Source organism: Macrobrachium rosenbergii, chromosome 6, assembly GCF_040412425.1.
Source record: "Macrobrachium rosenbergii isolate ZJJX-2024 chromosome 6, ASM4041242v1, whole genome shotgun sequence".
Taxonomy (NCBI): Eukaryota; Metazoa; Arthropoda; class Malacostraca; order Decapoda; family Palaemonidae; genus Macrobrachium; species Macrobrachium rosenbergii.
Window position 1 is genome coordinate 43,289,012 of NC_089746.1, and position 17,444 is coordinate 43,306,455.

The 17,444-nt window shown below is 36.2% G+C and overlaps 2 protein-coding genes across 6 annotated transcripts in view; both read right to left on the bottom strand.

Moving 5' to 3' along the window:
• LOC136839495 (uncharacterized) overlaps window positions 1-5,881 on the bottom strand; it is a 21,048-nt gene extending 15,167 nt beyond the window's left edge. Inside the window, exons 1-5 of one of the 2 annotated variants that reach the window (XM_067105632.1) lie at window positions 5,430-5,881; window positions 1,764-2,042; window positions 850-1,062; window positions 520-624; window positions 1-14 (exon numbers count right to left, since the gene is read on the bottom strand). The exon at window positions 1-14 is cut by the window's left edge and continues 85 nt beyond it. In XM_067105632.1, the coding sequence (XP_066961733.1) occupies window positions 1-14; window positions 520-624; window positions 850-1,062; window positions 1,764-2,030 (599 nt within the window). In that variant the 5' untranslated portion in view covers window positions 2,031-2,042; window positions 5,430-5,881. Of the gene's footprint in view, window positions 15-519; window positions 625-849; window positions 1,063-1,763; window positions 2,061-5,429 lie in introns of both variants that reach the window. The other variant, XM_067105633.1, reaches the window with a different exon arrangement.
• A 1,031-nt stretch (window positions 5,882-6,912) lies between these two features.
• On the bottom strand, window positions 6,913-17,163 carry LOC136839496 (saccharopine dehydrogenase-like oxidoreductase). Of its 4 annotated transcripts, none has more exons than XM_067105634.1 (11): window positions 16,828-17,163; window positions 15,421-15,647; window positions 12,755-12,861; window positions 11,431-11,511; window positions 10,894-11,023; window positions 9,913-9,956; window positions 8,844-8,980; window positions 8,231-8,465; window positions 7,851-8,018; window positions 7,451-7,545; window positions 6,913-7,348 (listed from the first exon to the last, which is right to left on the bottom strand). In XM_067105634.1, exons 1-11 carry the CDS (start codon window positions 16,863-16,865, stop codon window positions 7,255-7,257), a joined length of 1,356 nt encoding a protein of 451 aa, XP_066961735.1. In that variant the 5' UTR covers window positions 16,866-17,163; the 3' UTR covers window positions 6,913-7,254. The 4 variants fall into 4 exon arrangements, with proteins under 4 accessions (XP_066961735.1, XP_066961736.1, XP_066961737.1 ...); XM_067105635.1 differs by lacking the exon at window positions 16,828-17,163 and adding an exon at window positions 16,627-16,754; XM_067105636.1 differs by lacking the exon at window positions 16,828-17,163 and adding an exon at window positions 16,406-16,539.
• Between the last annotated feature and the right edge of the window lie 281 nt (window positions 17,164-17,444).

Here is a 17,444-nt window from a genome sequence, read left to right on the forward strand (position 1 = left end):
TCTTTCAAATCCACCTGTGGAGAGAAAATGCCAGTGATGAAAGATGGTAGGCTTTAGATTTTACTTTGACTGATAAAATTTTGGAGTGGTTAAGGAACACTCATTGTTTCTTAGGATGTTGAGTAATCTGTAAATACAGATATTACTCTCTGTTAGGTTCTAACTTGCCTAATAAGACACGCAATCAGTAACTAGGCCTAATGTCTCTTCGAGGTGTTGAAAAATAAGTGTCCTTTCTAACCCTGACTAAATAGATACTTAAAATAATAGTTAACATTCGGTATTATTCTGTCAGAATGTCTGATCATATGTTCTTTTCCCTCTTGCGAGTACCTGAATGTATGTACCCCAGATCTGAAGAAAACTTAAGAAAACGAGGTGGGGAGGGAGAAGGGTGCTGTTATCAGTCACGGAAAGGCAGAAGGAAAAAGAGAAACACTTAGCTGAGTAGCAGTAGTAGGGGGAAGGGAAAGAAGTAATGAGACTGAAGTTGCAAGAACGTACTCACACTGTACTCACTTTCTTGATGACTAGATGTCGTCCGTTTCTCTGCATGAGGAAAACTTCGCCGAATCCGCCTTTTCCCAAAGGTTTGATGATGTCTACGGCGTCCTCGACTGCATCCTGTTTAGGGTTAAATTACAGGTATAAGAATAACAGGACCTCACATAAGCTGGATGGTGTCTAACGGACGTTCGTTTGTAAAGATACATGCGTCCAATAGATGTCAAAATTTGTATAGATACAAAGTCCCATCAAACAATAATTAAAATTATGTTCAATTAACAAAGGCAAGTCAGATGACAAGTTATTTTAGAGAGAGAGAGAGATCACTGCAGTCGAACCTACCACATGCAGTATAGCCCCGGAAGTGATGTTGCATTGCCTGAGTGTTTTCTCATCTTCTAGCTGTTTTCCCTGGAAGGTGAAGAAGCCAGAGTGAGCGTCCAGACCGTACTGGATTTGGAGGAGCAGCTTCAGGTCCCCAACCTTCGTGTTGTGGTGAATTTTAATGGGGATCTGCATGTCCGTCGACGTCCTCACAAGGAACAAGATGCTACCCTGGAAGGCGCGTGAAATGCTGATCATATTTAAATATTTTCTGATCAATTTTCTTGATCAAGACACCTTGAACTTATTTGTGAGTGCATGCGCCATTTATCCAGAGTTTATGCTCGGTCTGTGGGTGAATGTGACACTTATGTGCAAGTTATTTCCAGGGAAAATGTCAGAGAGAGCTCTTATGTATATATTTTCTATCTTTCTTTGTGTTTATGTGAGTCTTCGATGCTTAATGATGAAATTATCAGTCTTAGGCATTTGAGAACAAGGCTGCTTAATTAATGTAAGGGTTTATATGTATATATACGTAATTAGAGGCGCGGAGATAAAGAGAGGACATGAAAGCTTTTGGGCACAACCCAAATCTGAAATTAAAACTCGTCTGAAGACCCCAGACGAAGCTAGGACTAAGATCGTATGGATGAAAAAGTATGTGTGTACATACAGGCTTGGAAATCAAGTAGGATGACCATAAAAAACCAGATGAATCAAGAGTGTGTTATTTGGGGCGCACTTACGATGTTCGTCAGTAAAACGAGTATCAAAATTTGGAGAAACTACATTTACATGAAGGGAGTGATTTACGAATGACAGATAATTAGGTAATATTGTGTTAATTAGGACTTGAACCATTACATAATTATGTCCAGGTGTCGAGCTTTTAGTCTTTGAAGTAAGCAAGAATTTATTTTTCGTCTTACTTTCGGGAGGTTAGCCGCAAACGACGGAGTGCTTGAAGGTTCTTGGGTATTAGCTGTTGATAGAGAAAGAAAATCGAGGTTGGCACTAAGGTCAGAGACTGGTGGCCCTGAATGGGCTTTGACACATGTTGGGCACATGAGTGTCGGCGACTGGTCCTGTAGATGAGTGAGACACTGCCTGCAGAAGCTGTGTCCACAGCTGAGGGAGATTGGCGTCCTCTCCTGAAGGTGGTACTCGTTGTTGCACAGCTTACACTGCGGTGCCATCGTACTGCAGTCCTGAAAGTTAGTTAGTCACTGTTGAGGAAATAGTTTAATTAAGATAATTAAATATATTAAGTAACAATTATGGAAGAGCTTATAGCATACTACTCTTGAGTAAGAAATTATTTGTGACTTTCCAAATAGGGAAATGCCTGTGACAAATATTAAGGTTTGAAAAGGCTTATGAAACAAAAGTTAAACATAAATACTGTACAAAGAAATTACCTTTTAAGCTTTTTACTTACGGTAGTAATTTCTAAAAGTTTTTCATAGTGTCAACCTGGTTTTTAAAAAGGGACGGCCATTTGCTTCTTTAGGCTCACAAGCTCAATTAGGGCTTCCTTTCCTTCGTTAGATTCGTGTCTTACTTCCCGTAGGGGGTATTGCCGTCAGTACACTTCAAGTGGTGCATGTTAGGTATTACTTAAAGGTCTTTGCGGCGTCCCTTCGGCCCCTAGCTGCAACCTCTCTCATTTCTTTCACTGTCCATATTCTCTTTCTCCCATCTGACTTTCCACCCTTTCTAAAGATTGTTTCATAGTGCAACTGCGAGGTTTCCCTCGTGTTATACCTTTAAAACCTTCTTAATGTCAATTTCTCTTTCCGCTCTGAATGGCCTCATAGGTCCCAGCGCTTGGCCTTTAGCCTAAATTCTATTTTATTCTATTCGTATCTTACCTGTTTTAAGAAAGTTTTGGGACTTAGCCACAGTATTACATTTGAGAGAGAGAGAGAGCACCTTTCATTTATATTAGGTCTGGTGGAAAGTTCATACGTTTGCCCCTGATAATCGTTGTTGCTGTCAGGCTATTGTATGGATAAAATCGTCAAATCTGCTCCTTAATCAATTTACTTATTATTTTTTCCCTTTTTATTTACTATGACAGTACCTTATTTACCTCTTGGTAAACATATAGAATGACGCGCCGCCATTAGATTCAGGGTTCAGGCTTTTCCTTTGCAACGGTGCCATTTGGTTTCGTGTCCGTATTCAGCCCAAATTTAGTATCCTTGTTTTGTTGTACACCTGGTTCAGCTGGTCGGTGTGGTTTAACCTTTCAGTGAATATTATAGTGATTCTGAGTTTGTTTCCAATTGATATAAGTGATTAATGACAGAGAGGCGATCGGTTCTTCTGAATCATATTTGAGTGGATCTAAGAACAGTGAAATTGGAAGCAGTGAATTGCATATGGACATTTCAGTCATGCAAAGTAATCTGTTTGAGTCGAGAGTTTTAGACGAGAGAAAACAGAAACTTAAATGAAGTTAACAATATAATAGGTCGTCTGGCTTGATTGTACGTCTAAGGATTGCTCTCAAGTCCTTTAGATAACAAGGAAGGAATGTGGTCTCTGTTTCTCACTATAAAAGCTTATGTATTCATTAGCGTGTTCGAGAACAGATTGACGTTGTAGACACTGTTTTCTGTCGACATATTTACAGACATATGAATATGGCCACTATTATTGTGTATATAAGAGACTGGTGATATAGAATGCAATGTGCCAACAGTTTGCCAAGTACAGCTTGCATATTGCTTAACCTAGGATGCCATGACCTGACCTGGGTGAAGGTCCAGAGCCTGGACTAGGCTTCTTGCATTGGCCATATATATGCTCGAACCAGTGAAAACTAGCATGCACCAAAGTGACAAGAACAAAATATGTGTTTAAAACATTCTGTATACTTGACATAACCTGACTAGGATGGTGTCCTAAACAATTGAGACTGAACCACCCAGTGATCAACGTAAATCCACTTCACCCTAGATATTGGCCTAAATGGGCTTGACGCTGCTTAGCCTACAATGTAGGCGCTATCGCTGTCTGCCCAGACCTCTCGGGAATGCTGTAAGTACAGCTTGAAACTTTTCTAAAGTTATGCGTTAGCTATTTTTTTTTATCTGTTTCCTAAACATTATCTTTTGAAGGAAAGTACCTCTGTTGTCATGCCAAATTGCATTGGTTACATACTACTGTATATCATGTAGTTATGTGCTTGCACACCTTACCTCCATCACATGCCTTTTTTTTTATTATTTTATTATTTCGTAGAGGCTTAGTCGTTTAAGGGGACTTAGTTGCAAGTCCAGTTATCTTTTAAAACCTGAGGACGTGCATAGTCCAGTTACTTAGTACTTCTGAAGCTTTGGTTCATAACCAAGAAATATGTGTGTAGCATATCTGAATAGCGCTAACGATTACGCCGTATGTCAAGTTCTAAAAGGGTTCTCACGCAGTCCGTAATATGACGTTTATTAATAAACAGCGGTGGCAAGTATTTAAAATCTCCCCCCGCCCCTCTTAATTTTAACTTAATGAACGTGAATGAATTAGAAGATTGCTTTAGTTGGAAGTTCACTCTTTACTAATTACTTTTTTTCTATTCTTCTACGCCCGCTTTGTTAATCTAGTGAACATAGTTTTTTTTTTTAATTATTAACATGTTTGTAAAACGAAGTTCATAGATTAGTTTAATCTTAAATATCCCTTTATGGAAGGACATGATTCATGAATGAGTGACAGTATCTGACTTCCTAATCAGTATTACACCACTTGTTACTTCTCGGCTAACATTTCTCGACCTGATCGAAGATGATGACTCCTTAATGGAAACTTTTTCTCTTTATTGCTTCCGCACCTTATTCGGTTGAATTTAAAATGTCTGAGTTTTGACGCAACATAGTCTAATAGTGTGCTTAACTGGCTTCATAGCTTCTGTGAAGCAGTTCTATAGGTCTAAATCTCTGCATATGGCGTATGTAGTAGACCACGAAACTATCGTGCATGATTTATTCTGCACCAGATTTCATCGTTTTTAGAAACTCAGTGGTAGAATTAGTCGCATTTCTTCAGGTACAATGTAGGAATCGGGAACTCGAATTTTGGCTAGCTTATAGTATATCATAGTACTGTAGTCTAAATTGGAATCCACGGCTTTCCTCTGTGTGTTTTCGGGAACCATTTCATCAGTTTCTTTTCCGTCTCTTGAAAATAAAAGTAAACACGAATTTAACGTCTCTCATATCAGTTACTGATATTACAAACCGGTAATATTAATAAGGCCAATGGTAATAAATAACCTGTTATTTTCCTCTAGGCCATTCTCAGTTCACGTGTTAAATAATTTAACATGGATTTTAACCATTGGAGGACTTAATTTGTAGGATTTGAATGAGTAAACCCAAACGTGTATATAAAACTGTCTAAGAATATACGTATTGTTTAGTATTGAGATCAATGAGATGGGAACAGAGTATTGCATTTCCGATTACACATACTCCATTATACGTTTTGTAGCCTATTTTAGTTACACTGTTGAGGGGGGTAAGTCGACCTGAGAAAACTAGCGTTAACCGCAACTATTCTGTTTTTAAGCGTATAATATAGGAACAACATACCTGCCAACGAGAGTCAAATTGGTGTGATGGCCGTTTTCAGACAGGCATCTTCATCATTGTTAAAAGTCTGCTATTTTAACTTTAAACACTTCACTGTGGCTTTCTTACCAATATTGCTTTCAAATATAACAAAGTTTATGTTCAACACCTTTGAAATAAGATCATTCCAGGTCAATCTTTTTGTAAAACTCGTAGTCAAATATTTCCTGGGATTCAACACGGCATAACAGCTACGGAATTAAGTGCTGATTGAAATACGTAAGGTAAGGCTGATAAATGGCCATGCTTTACAGATAAGGATAAGATATGAATGTGCTGTCACAGAAGCGAGATTAGATAAAATCGCTGGGACTTTAGCCTTTGAAACAATAGCATTCATTCACGCGTCAAGTAAATATTTAAACAACTCTTATAATGGTAGGCCTATTGACACAAACACCCACGTACAGAATGAAAGAGAGAGAGAATGTGGTCAGAAAGGTTGAATGAAATGGATAGAGTGAAAGAGGAGTGTGATTACCTTCTATGATACTCATTTATAATTTCATTCGCATATCACCGCAACCATTGTTACGTCATGTTATGAATGAATGTATACTAAGTTAATTCGATTAGCTGTTAAAGTATACCTTAGTTTAACCAGACCACTGAGCTGATTAACAGCTCTCCTAGGGCTGGCCCGAAGGATTAGACTTATTTTACTTGGCTAAGAACCAATTAGTTACCTAGCAACGGGACCTACAGCTTATTGTGGAATCCGAACCACATTATACCGAGAAATGAATTTCTATCACCCGAAATAAATCCCTCTAATTCTTCATTGGCCGGCCTGGAGAATCGAACGCGGGTCTAGAAGAGTGCTAGCCGAGTACGATTTCAACCTATCCAATGAGGAACTGTAATGCAAACTTAAATTTAAGATCAGTTTAAACCACCTGCAGTAAGTTCCTTAGCCAGTACTACTGTACATGAACACAATCTGCATATTTTACTGACTAGCCATCTAATCTATTGCAGTAAAATTAAATAATAATATAGCTGTGTTAAGATGTTGTGAAGGATGTAATTGTTTAAATTTAATGCTACCTCCTGATTGAACTTGGTTCTAGAACTACGTTTTTTTATTTTCCTTTCTTTACGCAGACTTGGGGAATATTAGCTATAACACTTCCAGGCCACGGAAAATTAGCCGTTACACTTCGAGAACTGTATTAATGAATAACCTGCACTGCTAGATTGCGGCATCCGCATCAATTCACAAATTACAAGTGCAGGTCAGACATAGCCTAAGTAAAACTAATGTTCACCCACTAGAAAATAATAATTGTTTAAAACATTTTATTCATGAAAACTGCATTATGTTCACTGCAGGGTATCTCTGAATGAAAGGACAATTTTGAGAGTTATACCATATCCTTTGTTTTTTTTTTTCATCTTAAGCCGTATGCTATAAACTTTAAAAGGAGGCTCCATTAATAAAATATTTTAAATGCTTACTTTTTATTGTTTGTATATCATACACATATAAAAATAAAATACAGTACTGTGCAAACATTTCATCTTGTCATAAAAATTCCCTATATTTTGCGACAACCAACATACCAACATTAAAACTATTGACTTTGTCTAAATCCCAACATAATTAATGTAGGCATAAAACTGAAAAAACCCTATTAGAATAAGAGCAGATGTTGGATAAATGCTCTGGAACCCTTGGATGCTCCGGACAGAATACTCTGAAACCCTTGGATGCTAATAACAGAATGTTTTGAAACCCTTAGATGTTACTGATAGATTGTCGAAGCAACAACCACTCTGATAATCCTTACTGCTCAACACTGACAGTCATACCACGATCCACTATACGGTCAATTAAACTGGTCTCTGCAAAGGCAACTCCAGGAGTCATTACGCCACCTCTGGAAAATTGAGAAAACATGAGTAGTCTTACCATGGAATTTTCACTACTAAATACTGAATCTGTATCATCAAAATTATGCAAAACTGCACAATTTTCTTACCTGCCTGCACACATCTGTTTCTCCCGCAGGATAGTCATAGCACAAGCAACCATCATGAGCGAAGTTGCGCCATAGCCCGGATCTGGTCCAGATATCTAAATGGAACAATAAAAAGCCTACTATACATATGAATTCCAACAAATATATTAACAGGTGGCAAGCCTTTGTTTTCAAACCCCAGCTGTATAATTCTCTGATATACTACACAGAGTACCTTGACACAGTATTTTCATACTGAATGTTCACAATTTCATTAAAAAGTGTTGAAAAGAATGATTGCAACAAATTTAACATCTACATTACATACTCTTATCCATCAGCCCTTGCTGATACTCAACAAAACCACAAGCTTTGGCTAAGTCTAAAAGAGTATCGTTACCAATAATAATAAATATCGTACCTTCACAGTAATGGATGAATCTGGGGCTTCACTATGTTGGTCAGATCCTGACAACAGTGTTTCTGACCAACCCTGGCCAATAATAGTAGAAGTGAATCTCAAGTTTTTCAGGGCCTCACGGTCAGCTCCAGCACGTCTAAATGCACCGGCTGTCATTATTTCTGGGTACTGCAGAAGAATAAAAAATAAAATTACATATACATCATAATATTAATCATAAGAAAATGAGGCTAACTATATCAGCATGAAGTAAATGTTCAATGAGCTTTTATCCAACAAAATTTAACATAGTTGTATTTTAATAGCGAATAATATTACTATACTTTGACCATGACATAAACTGCACACTTTTAAGAAATGTAATGCAAATTTCCACAAACCTTTAAAAGAAGCTTCCTTGTCCAACTGAAGTAGCAAATAACAGCGAAGTATGCCATACCAAAGATCAAACCAATGGCAGTAAAAGCGCTACGAAATCCAAGGAACTGCTGAAACTGAACTGGCCGCTGTCCTAAAACATCATGACGGTGCCTCTGTGTTCGGTACACTACTGGTTCATCAGTAGGAAATGCAACTCCCCATAAGTTCACTGCTTCATTTTTGTGAAGCATTCCTCTGAAAAATCGAAACTGTTTTAATGGTTTTTTCCAGAGCTATTGGTAACAAGGAAATATATGATTGAATTTAATATTTTTTCCTACTAAGTAGGTAACTTTAAACACAGAGACAGTTCATAAAAAAAATAAGCTTTTCTACTCAGACAAAAAAGTTGTAACAAGAGCCAAGGAGGACTTGGTTACAAGAATCAAGGTGGACTTCAAACTCAATCTTTAGCCAGCCTCAATTGTTGATAATGTCTAGCAATACATGAACAACTGGTATTTATGGTTACAAGAAACTGAAAACTTGCTTCCCTTTACACAGACTAGATTAATCTTTTTGAACTCAGAACTTCTGCATAAATAAAAGAAAAAACTTGATACTGATACCTACTTCTTTGAGACCTTATGCTTGGGTTTTGGCAAAGGTTTTGGGAACAACTGCCGCCGAATTTTGGCAATTTCACTATTATTGGCAATGGCAAGGGCTGCCGATTCCATGGTTCCTGTGTGAATTGGGGTCTTGGAATTCTGGTGGGAGAAAGAAATAAACAAAACTTGATTTAAAGAAAACAGTAATTTATAAGAACATAATTTTATAGAGTACAGGGTAAGCAGTGTTAACTTAAAAGGGCAGATTTTCCCAAGATTAATGCAAGCCTTGCAAAACTCTAACACACAATGTTCATAAGAACATACAGCCATAAGAACATACAGCCTCCTAAGGTATTAGTCATTTTTCCATTCCTGATTGCTTTATTCTCTTTGCTGACTAATAATTTCACTTACAACATTAGCATCAAGTATTATGTTAGATAAAGGGGATAAAGCTATATCAACAGCTCAAGTATTTCCTCCGAGATGCTCTTCTGAGAATGTCCTAAACATTATTCAGTGATAACATTTCTTTCTCTTAAAAGTTTTAAACAAGGTACCACTTGTGCATCTAAAATATAATGCAAACATAATAAAAATAAATTTATTGTAGACAGTTCCTCCTTCAACTGTCCTTCTCTGTATGTTCCTATCAAGGGGTGGGGAGCTTGGCTAGTCAATTCTAAATATGGATGCAATTATTTTACACTGTAAATACAACTACTTCCACTCAAGACTTTTCCTGTGCTTTTTCTTCCACAAATCTCCTCTAATTTGATGCACCTCCCATCTCTTACATTTTATCCATGTATGTCTGGGTCTACCAATGCTTTTGGTGTCTACAAAAACCCAGCTAACACTACATATTGTCCTATTCTCCCTGGGGTGGGTGTGAAGGACATGTCTGAACTATCTCCATCTCCCTTTCATCATTACTACAACTATATGGATTTATATACTTTTATCAATACAGTAGTCACTAAGTCTAAATGCAGCTTTTGACTTTATTCCATTTCCTCTTCAACATAAATGCATTACCAGTCAGGTTAAATTTACCCAAAATATGTTCCAGATCTTTTTATACTTACCCCACCTCTAGTGGTGACAAACAGCTGAGCTGAATTCAGTTCACCTTCAAAGAAAGAAACATAAAAATCCTTCATTAAATCACACCTGGTACATGTAGTTGGATAATGCACTTTCACTTTACTAGATAAATGCATCTCTTAACATCTTACTGGTAGGATAAGATCCAAACTTCAGGAAAACTATTCCCAACTGAATTCTGATGTATACACTATCATGCCATTTCTGAAATCTGTGTTCTTGAACTAGGGAATGTGTTGGCACCATACTTTTTTTTACTTTTACATTTTTATCTTATAGCTGAGGAGGCTTGTTATAAAATGTGAAAGTTCCCACTGTTGTAATTACAAATATGTATATATAACAGCAGATCTTTTAACGATAATAAAAAAAGCTCAACATAGTGTTCTGTTTGTGACAAAAACAGCAATGCAAAAATCTTCCTTAATTTCTAAAAATACAGAAAAACCATGTTTTTGTTACATTTATTGCTAATTTGTTCTTAACATTTTGTAAAGAAATTTACAGACCAACACACAGATTTAATTTTGTATGCTTCTCAACTTGATAGGACCTCATCACTCCGCCACATGGCCAAATCTTATGCATCCATTCTCTTTGTTGACAATTAATTGTGTTCAACATGTGAATAGTGTGAGACTGCAGAAATGCTTCTTTAACAGCTAAGCCAATTTGAGCTGTGATTAATCTTTTGGGCAGCTTGTAAACATTACTAAGATTTTTGATGCATTATTATATACATAAACTGACAATAATAATATCTTTACTGTCATTACACCAATGAAGTTATTAAGAAGTGCTCGAGTTACAACATTTTGCATTTAAGTGGGAGTTTACATCATCATTTGTGCAATAAAAATCAAACAAATTCCATACAGTATCCTATATAAATTACCTTAGAGAAAATTAAATACATGTACTTTACATATTAAATAATAAATGCTAATCTTTGCTAATAGTACCTTTGAAATTCTTTATCATATGAACCAGGCCCATCTCCGCTGGAATGGAGTCATAGCCACAAGCACCAACAATATGAACCCCAGCTGCTTCTGCTGCTTCATTATATTTGAGCTGCATTCCTTCTAGGAACTAGGAAAAAAACCGATGTCTTAAACTGAATCTCTATTAATGAAAGAGTATTGTAGAGGTACTGTACAAATAAGTAAAGACCTTTAAAATCATATCTTTGTCTGAATCTCTATTAATGAAAGAGTATTGTACAGCTACTGAGTCTGAATCTCTATTAATGAAAGAGTATTGTACAGCTACTGAACAAATATGTAAAGATCTTTAAACTAATTTGAGCAGCTTCTGGTGCCTATCAGGCACTCATGATTTTTATTTCAAATATATTTAATTACAATTTTTTCTATTTATAACAGCTTTATGAAACCATAAAACAAAATTATTGAATGAGATTAACCCCCGAGTTTTTTACTGGAAAGACATTTAAAATATCCAACTGCAAAAAAGAACAATATCATGCATCATCTCACCTGAGGTTCACCTGAAATGTCTACATGGCTGGCACCATTATCTATGCAGGCAGAAACAACTTGTTCCCCATACAGCTGGTACTGAGAAAAAAAGAAACCACGTTTACAAGAAATGATAACTACAGTATGTAAATCCCCAATACGTGCAACAACATATGGAAGGTGCCACCATCATCCACATTTATTTTTGTCTGCCGCTCTATCAGCTTTCCTTATTCATTTCATAATTATTATGACTTTCGAAAATGCATAACTAAGTTGTATGCTAGCAAGCAGAGCAGTGCACATGGCACTTCAGTATTTGCTTAATTAATTCATATGCATAGCGTTGGACTGTGCAGGCAAATTATCTTTCCAGTTTTTCTTTTATGGTTAAAAGAACGGACTGGTATCAGAGGCTTGTAGTATCACAGAGAATATCTTCAACTTAAACTGTATAAAATTTCAGAAATATGCTCACAAAAGCCTATATATACTTAAGACCATGGACAGATTTATTCAGCTGAGATGCAACAAAAGCATTGGAAAACAGATCTCTGAATCCATAGCACCCAGACATTTCCATAAATGGAGCCAGTGGGCTCCATTTATTTGTAGGTTACAGTTAACAGTTTCTTTAAATATAATATGTTGTTCTTCAGAGTCATATCTGTTTTTTAATATATAAGGCTTTTAATTTCTTCTTGGATGTCTTGTAACCTTATGGTTCTTGGGTCAATTTATGGAAATGTCTGGGTGCTATGGATTCAGAGATCTGTTTTCCAATGCTTTTGTTGCATCTCAGCTGAATAAATCTGTCCATGGTCTTAAGTATATTTAGGCTTTTGTGAGCATATTTCTGAAATTTTATACAGTTTAAGTTGAAGACATTCTCTGTGATACTACAAGCCTCTGATACCAGTCCGTTCTTTTAACCACAAAAGAAAAACTGGAAAGATAATTTGCCAGCACAGTCCAACACTATGCATATGAATTAATTAAGTAAATACTGAAGTACCATGTGCACTGCTCTGATTGCTAGCATACAACTTGATTATGTATTTTCACAAGTCATAATAATTATGAAATGAAGATTATGCTGTTAAGCCAAGCACTGGGGCACTTTTTAGCAACTCAAATTTTCCAATCTTTTATTTTATATATATTTGTTTATACATTTCTCTGACATTTAGTCATGAGTTCAGAAGAAAGAAAGTCAGGGACACTCACTATGCAGTATAGAAGGTGGTAATTGGTAATGTAATAGGAATTACATTATACTGCATAGACAAGAATCCCATATCACATCCTGACACACAATAGAGAATGTGACTGCAATACTCACAGGCCCCACACAGTTGACAACTACAGAAGACTGGGCTGCCATCTTATTCAGTGATTCTTTATCACTCACATCCGCAAGAATAAGACCAACATCTTTGAGGTCTAGTCCTGAAAAAGAGTTACAATACTTGTAATAATGATAAAATGTTAATTTCTCACATGAACACTCTTGAAGTGACGATTAACATTTGTAAGGTTGGTGAAAAATCCACATCAATGTACTGTATATGTAAATATACAGGGTGTCCATAAAATCTCTTTACAAATTAAAAATACATTACAAAAGCCACTGATGAGATATCTTATTCAGATTTGTTCTATGTACTCAGCAGTTATCAAAGTTTTTAATCACACTACATTTGTGTATTTCAGGTACCCTGTTGATGAAAGAGGTACTTTTAAATGAACCCCCTAAAAATTGGCTACTCCTCAAGAAAAGTTGTCATGGTTTAATGAAACAAAATCAGATATACAGACTAAGCAAAACTACAGAACTAAGTGTGGAAGAGATCCACCATCATGTCTGATAATTCGTGCATGGCAGAAGAAATTTATGGAGACAGGGACAGTGTTGGATAAAGGGAGGAGTGGAGTGGATGACCAAGAACATTTGAGGAAAACATCGACCGTGTGAGACAAGCCTTTGTTTGTTCTCCTACAGTCCATCCATACTACTGCTGCCAGACACTTACAGCTACCACGTTCAACAGTACACAAAGTCCTACACAAGAACTTGTGATTGTACACTTACAAAGTGTAACACATACGGGCACTCGAGCCAAATGATAAACCAAGACGAAAAGAGTTTGCAGTTAACATGCTGGAACAAATTTCTGAGGATGAACGTTCCTCAACCAAGTTTATTTTAGTGATGAGACAACCTTTAATGTTTCAGGGAAACTGAACACACACAATGTGACTAGGGAACTTCACCAAGATAATCCAAAGGTGAATGTGTGGTGTGGGATCGTGCAATCAAATCATTGGTTCATTTTTCTTCAATGAGACATCAATTGCTGCAGATGTTTACCTTGACCTTTTGACTGAATATGTGGCACACAACTAGATGACCTTCAACCAATCATCATTTTCCAACAAGATGGTGCACCACCACATTGGGAACTGCAAGTTCATGGGTTCCTAAATCAAACATTTCCAGACCAGCGGATTGGAAGGGACGGCCCAATTCCCTGGCCACTTCGTTCACTAGATATCACTCCCCTGGACTTCTTGCTATGGGGTTATGTTAAAGATATCGTGTATCGAACAAAGATACAGGACATCACTGATCTCAAGCAAAAGATCACTGATGCCATTGCCACCATTGATGAGGCTATGCTACAGCGAACATGGCAAGAAATTGAGTACCATCTTGACATGCTTCATGCAACTAATGATGCCCATATACAGGTGTATTAAATGAGGCAAAAAACTTCAATACAATATCTGCTCCTTATTTTGTAATAATTTCAACATATTTGTTTGTTCATTTGCTTTGTAATATATTTTTTAAATTGTAAGGAGACTTTATGGAACAATGTATATTTAAAAAAAAAAAAAAATATATATATATATATATATATATATATATATATATATATATATATATATATATATATATATATATATATATATATATATATATATATATATATAAAATGAAAGCTTTTGAGAATCTTCTTACATCTCCTTAATAAGAAGAATCGAGCAGGTTCTCGAAAGCTCTCAATTTCTATGTAAATGTTTTTAAATATATATTTACATTTACATCAATGTGGATGTTTTCACTATTTCAGTGATTTGTGATTACGATATTTTTAAAAGTTTCTAGGATTGCTACACCAAACCATTAAAAAATGGATATTTTAAAATATTTACATTCAGTATATTTTTAACTATTTTTTAAAATAATTTCCTTAGCATTTTTTGTACATGGAACATGGTGAGATGAGTAGCTTAGAGTAACTACATATACTGTACATGATCTTTTCCATTTAATGGTCAAGGAGTTCCTTTCCTCCTTTCCTTGTCCATTTTGTAACTACAGTACTGTACTGTTTTGATTTCTTAATTGTGATTTGATACCAAGTTTGTCTGACCCCTGCAAACATCAAGGCCTCAGTAAATCTGAATTAATTTGCAGTTTGTCCTTACCAGCCAAAATTGTGAAACATTAAACCATAGAAAAAATAAAAAACGACAACAGTCCACATGAGAACTGATACCTGGCATCGAAAACAGCCATCATGTTCTTTATCATTTATATTTGAAGAATGAATATCCAAATAGCATTTGCAACTTGCTATTATACTTAAAGAGATATGTTTGTCTATGACAACGCCTCCCTTGTAGGCAGTAGTGCTGTCAGTGCGTCTCACATGAACTGTAGGCATTACTTAAGGGTCATTTACTGTACCTCTTCATATTTTCTTTCTTCCATCTGACTTTCCACCCTCTGCAACAAATGTTTCATACTGCAGCTGCGAGGTTTTCCTCCTGTTTAACCTTTTAAACCAAACTTTCTTACTATCAATTTCCTTTTCAGTGCTGAATGACCACATAGGTCCCAGTGCTTGGCTTTTGGCCTAAATCCTATATTCTCCTCTATTCTATAACAACTTATGATGTCATGCTCGGCACATCGAATTGACTACAATAAATTCCTACCAGTTTCTTTTTGCGCTGTAGCGAGTGTTTCTTGAAGCTTGTTGGACGACCTTCCAGCAACTGCCCAAGTTAGGGGTACTTTTGTAGCCTCTTCCTTCTGAGCGACACGAGCGACTTCTTCCACGACATACTGTCCAGTGAAGCCCGTTGCCCCAAATATCACTAAGTCGTAGCGCAGCCCCGGAGCAAGTGACGCCATCCTAGTTATGAGTGAGTGACTGCTGTTGCTGAGGATTAAAAAAATGTCTGTATTAGAAAATTTTCATTTCAGTCTTCTTCTTTCTCTGCATCTTTTCCAACTTCCATGTGGGGTCGATGTTTCTGTCAGCTTTCCTCCACCTGGCTTGGTCATTTCAGTATAGGCTAATCAAAATTATTACTATGCAATGACTGTGCTGTATGTTTGTGAGAACAGAATGTTTTATGGTGAATCAATAGCCGAGACCTAACACACAATTTGCCTAACCTATTATAGGGCAAAACTTCAATTTGTGATTATTTTATTGACAAATTATATCTAAGCTAAAATGTAAATACATATATATATATATATATATATATATATATATATATATATATATATATATATATATATATATATATATATATATATATATATATATATTTGTGTATTCACATGATTAAACCCTAGTAAAGACTAGCTGGATCAGTGGGTTAAGCGGTTAAGCTAGGCCTACAAAAGATCATTTTTAAGAGACAAACCTAAGCTAGCTTAGGGTAAATCTATTAGGCTAGGTTTTCATCAATATCAATACATTTACAACTAAATTCATAACTTAAACTTGAGATAGCACTTAGGAATAAAGACAATTACTTTGGCAATGCAATTCGTTAATGGCGGATTGGCCTAAGGTGTATCAATGGCCGATACTAGGCCTACATCGGTTATCGTAGTTTATTTTCCTCTGAATTAAATGTCACTTGTCACAAAAGTCATAACCTAGTCCCCATGCGACAAATTTACCATAAAATAGCGGTTTCTTCACCGGAAGATTATTTAAATGGCCAAAAATGCCTTCAATAAATCATTATCCACTGAACCCTAGACCTAGGACTACCGGACAGGCTAAGCAACGTAAACCCTAGACTTTACGGACTGGAATTTCATTAATTGTTATGTCAGGGTTATGACTTAGTTTTAAGATTACCAAAATATTTTATATACAAGCTTAACCAAACGCTTACATAGATTATAAAGTGATGCTTGGATATGTCTGTTGACACCGTTAAGTAATCAGCTGATTTTTGTTATTGTACTTAGCTCAGTTGACTGAAGCCATAAGGGAAAACGTACCCAACAAAGATTTGCTTTCTAAATACTTAAAACTGGAATTATTAAATAAATAAAAGCTAATATATCATAATAAATACAGAATTCAATATTACCCGAGGTAAGACAGCAAGCTTGACGACACACGAAACATGGGAGAGAATCTTGCAAGTCACTCAAGATAAGAAAAAAAATTGACAAGAGAACGGGAAGCTGTGCTTTTAAACCCTTAGAAGGGGTACATAGGTGTTATTTTCTTCTTCTTTTAACATGCTTTTTCCCATTTTTATTGTATTTTGGATTGGAAATATAAGTTTCCTGTGTTTTAATAGGTTTTTTAATGTTTCCGAGTACTTTTAGCGATAATTGACCCCACATATACCTTACAGTTCCAGGATAGTGGACCCCAACTTTATATCCTACAATTTTCGGACAGTGGACCTTACCATCATATTATCCCACAATTCTGGGGACCGCAGTGTGAAAGCAGGGTTTTTAGGTATGGCGGTTGTTGGGGGGGGGGACACAAAACGATTGAAATACAACCGCGATATTTCCATTGATAATTCTCATTCAGAATGAGGTAAGTTTATGGAGTGCTTTCAAACTAAAATCATGCACTAGGGCAAGGATCTCGTAATAATACGTTAAGTGTGGTTAGCCAGGTCATTTGCGAACGAAATGACAGTCAAAAGTGTTCAAAGCACACATTAATAAATCATAAGATGATATT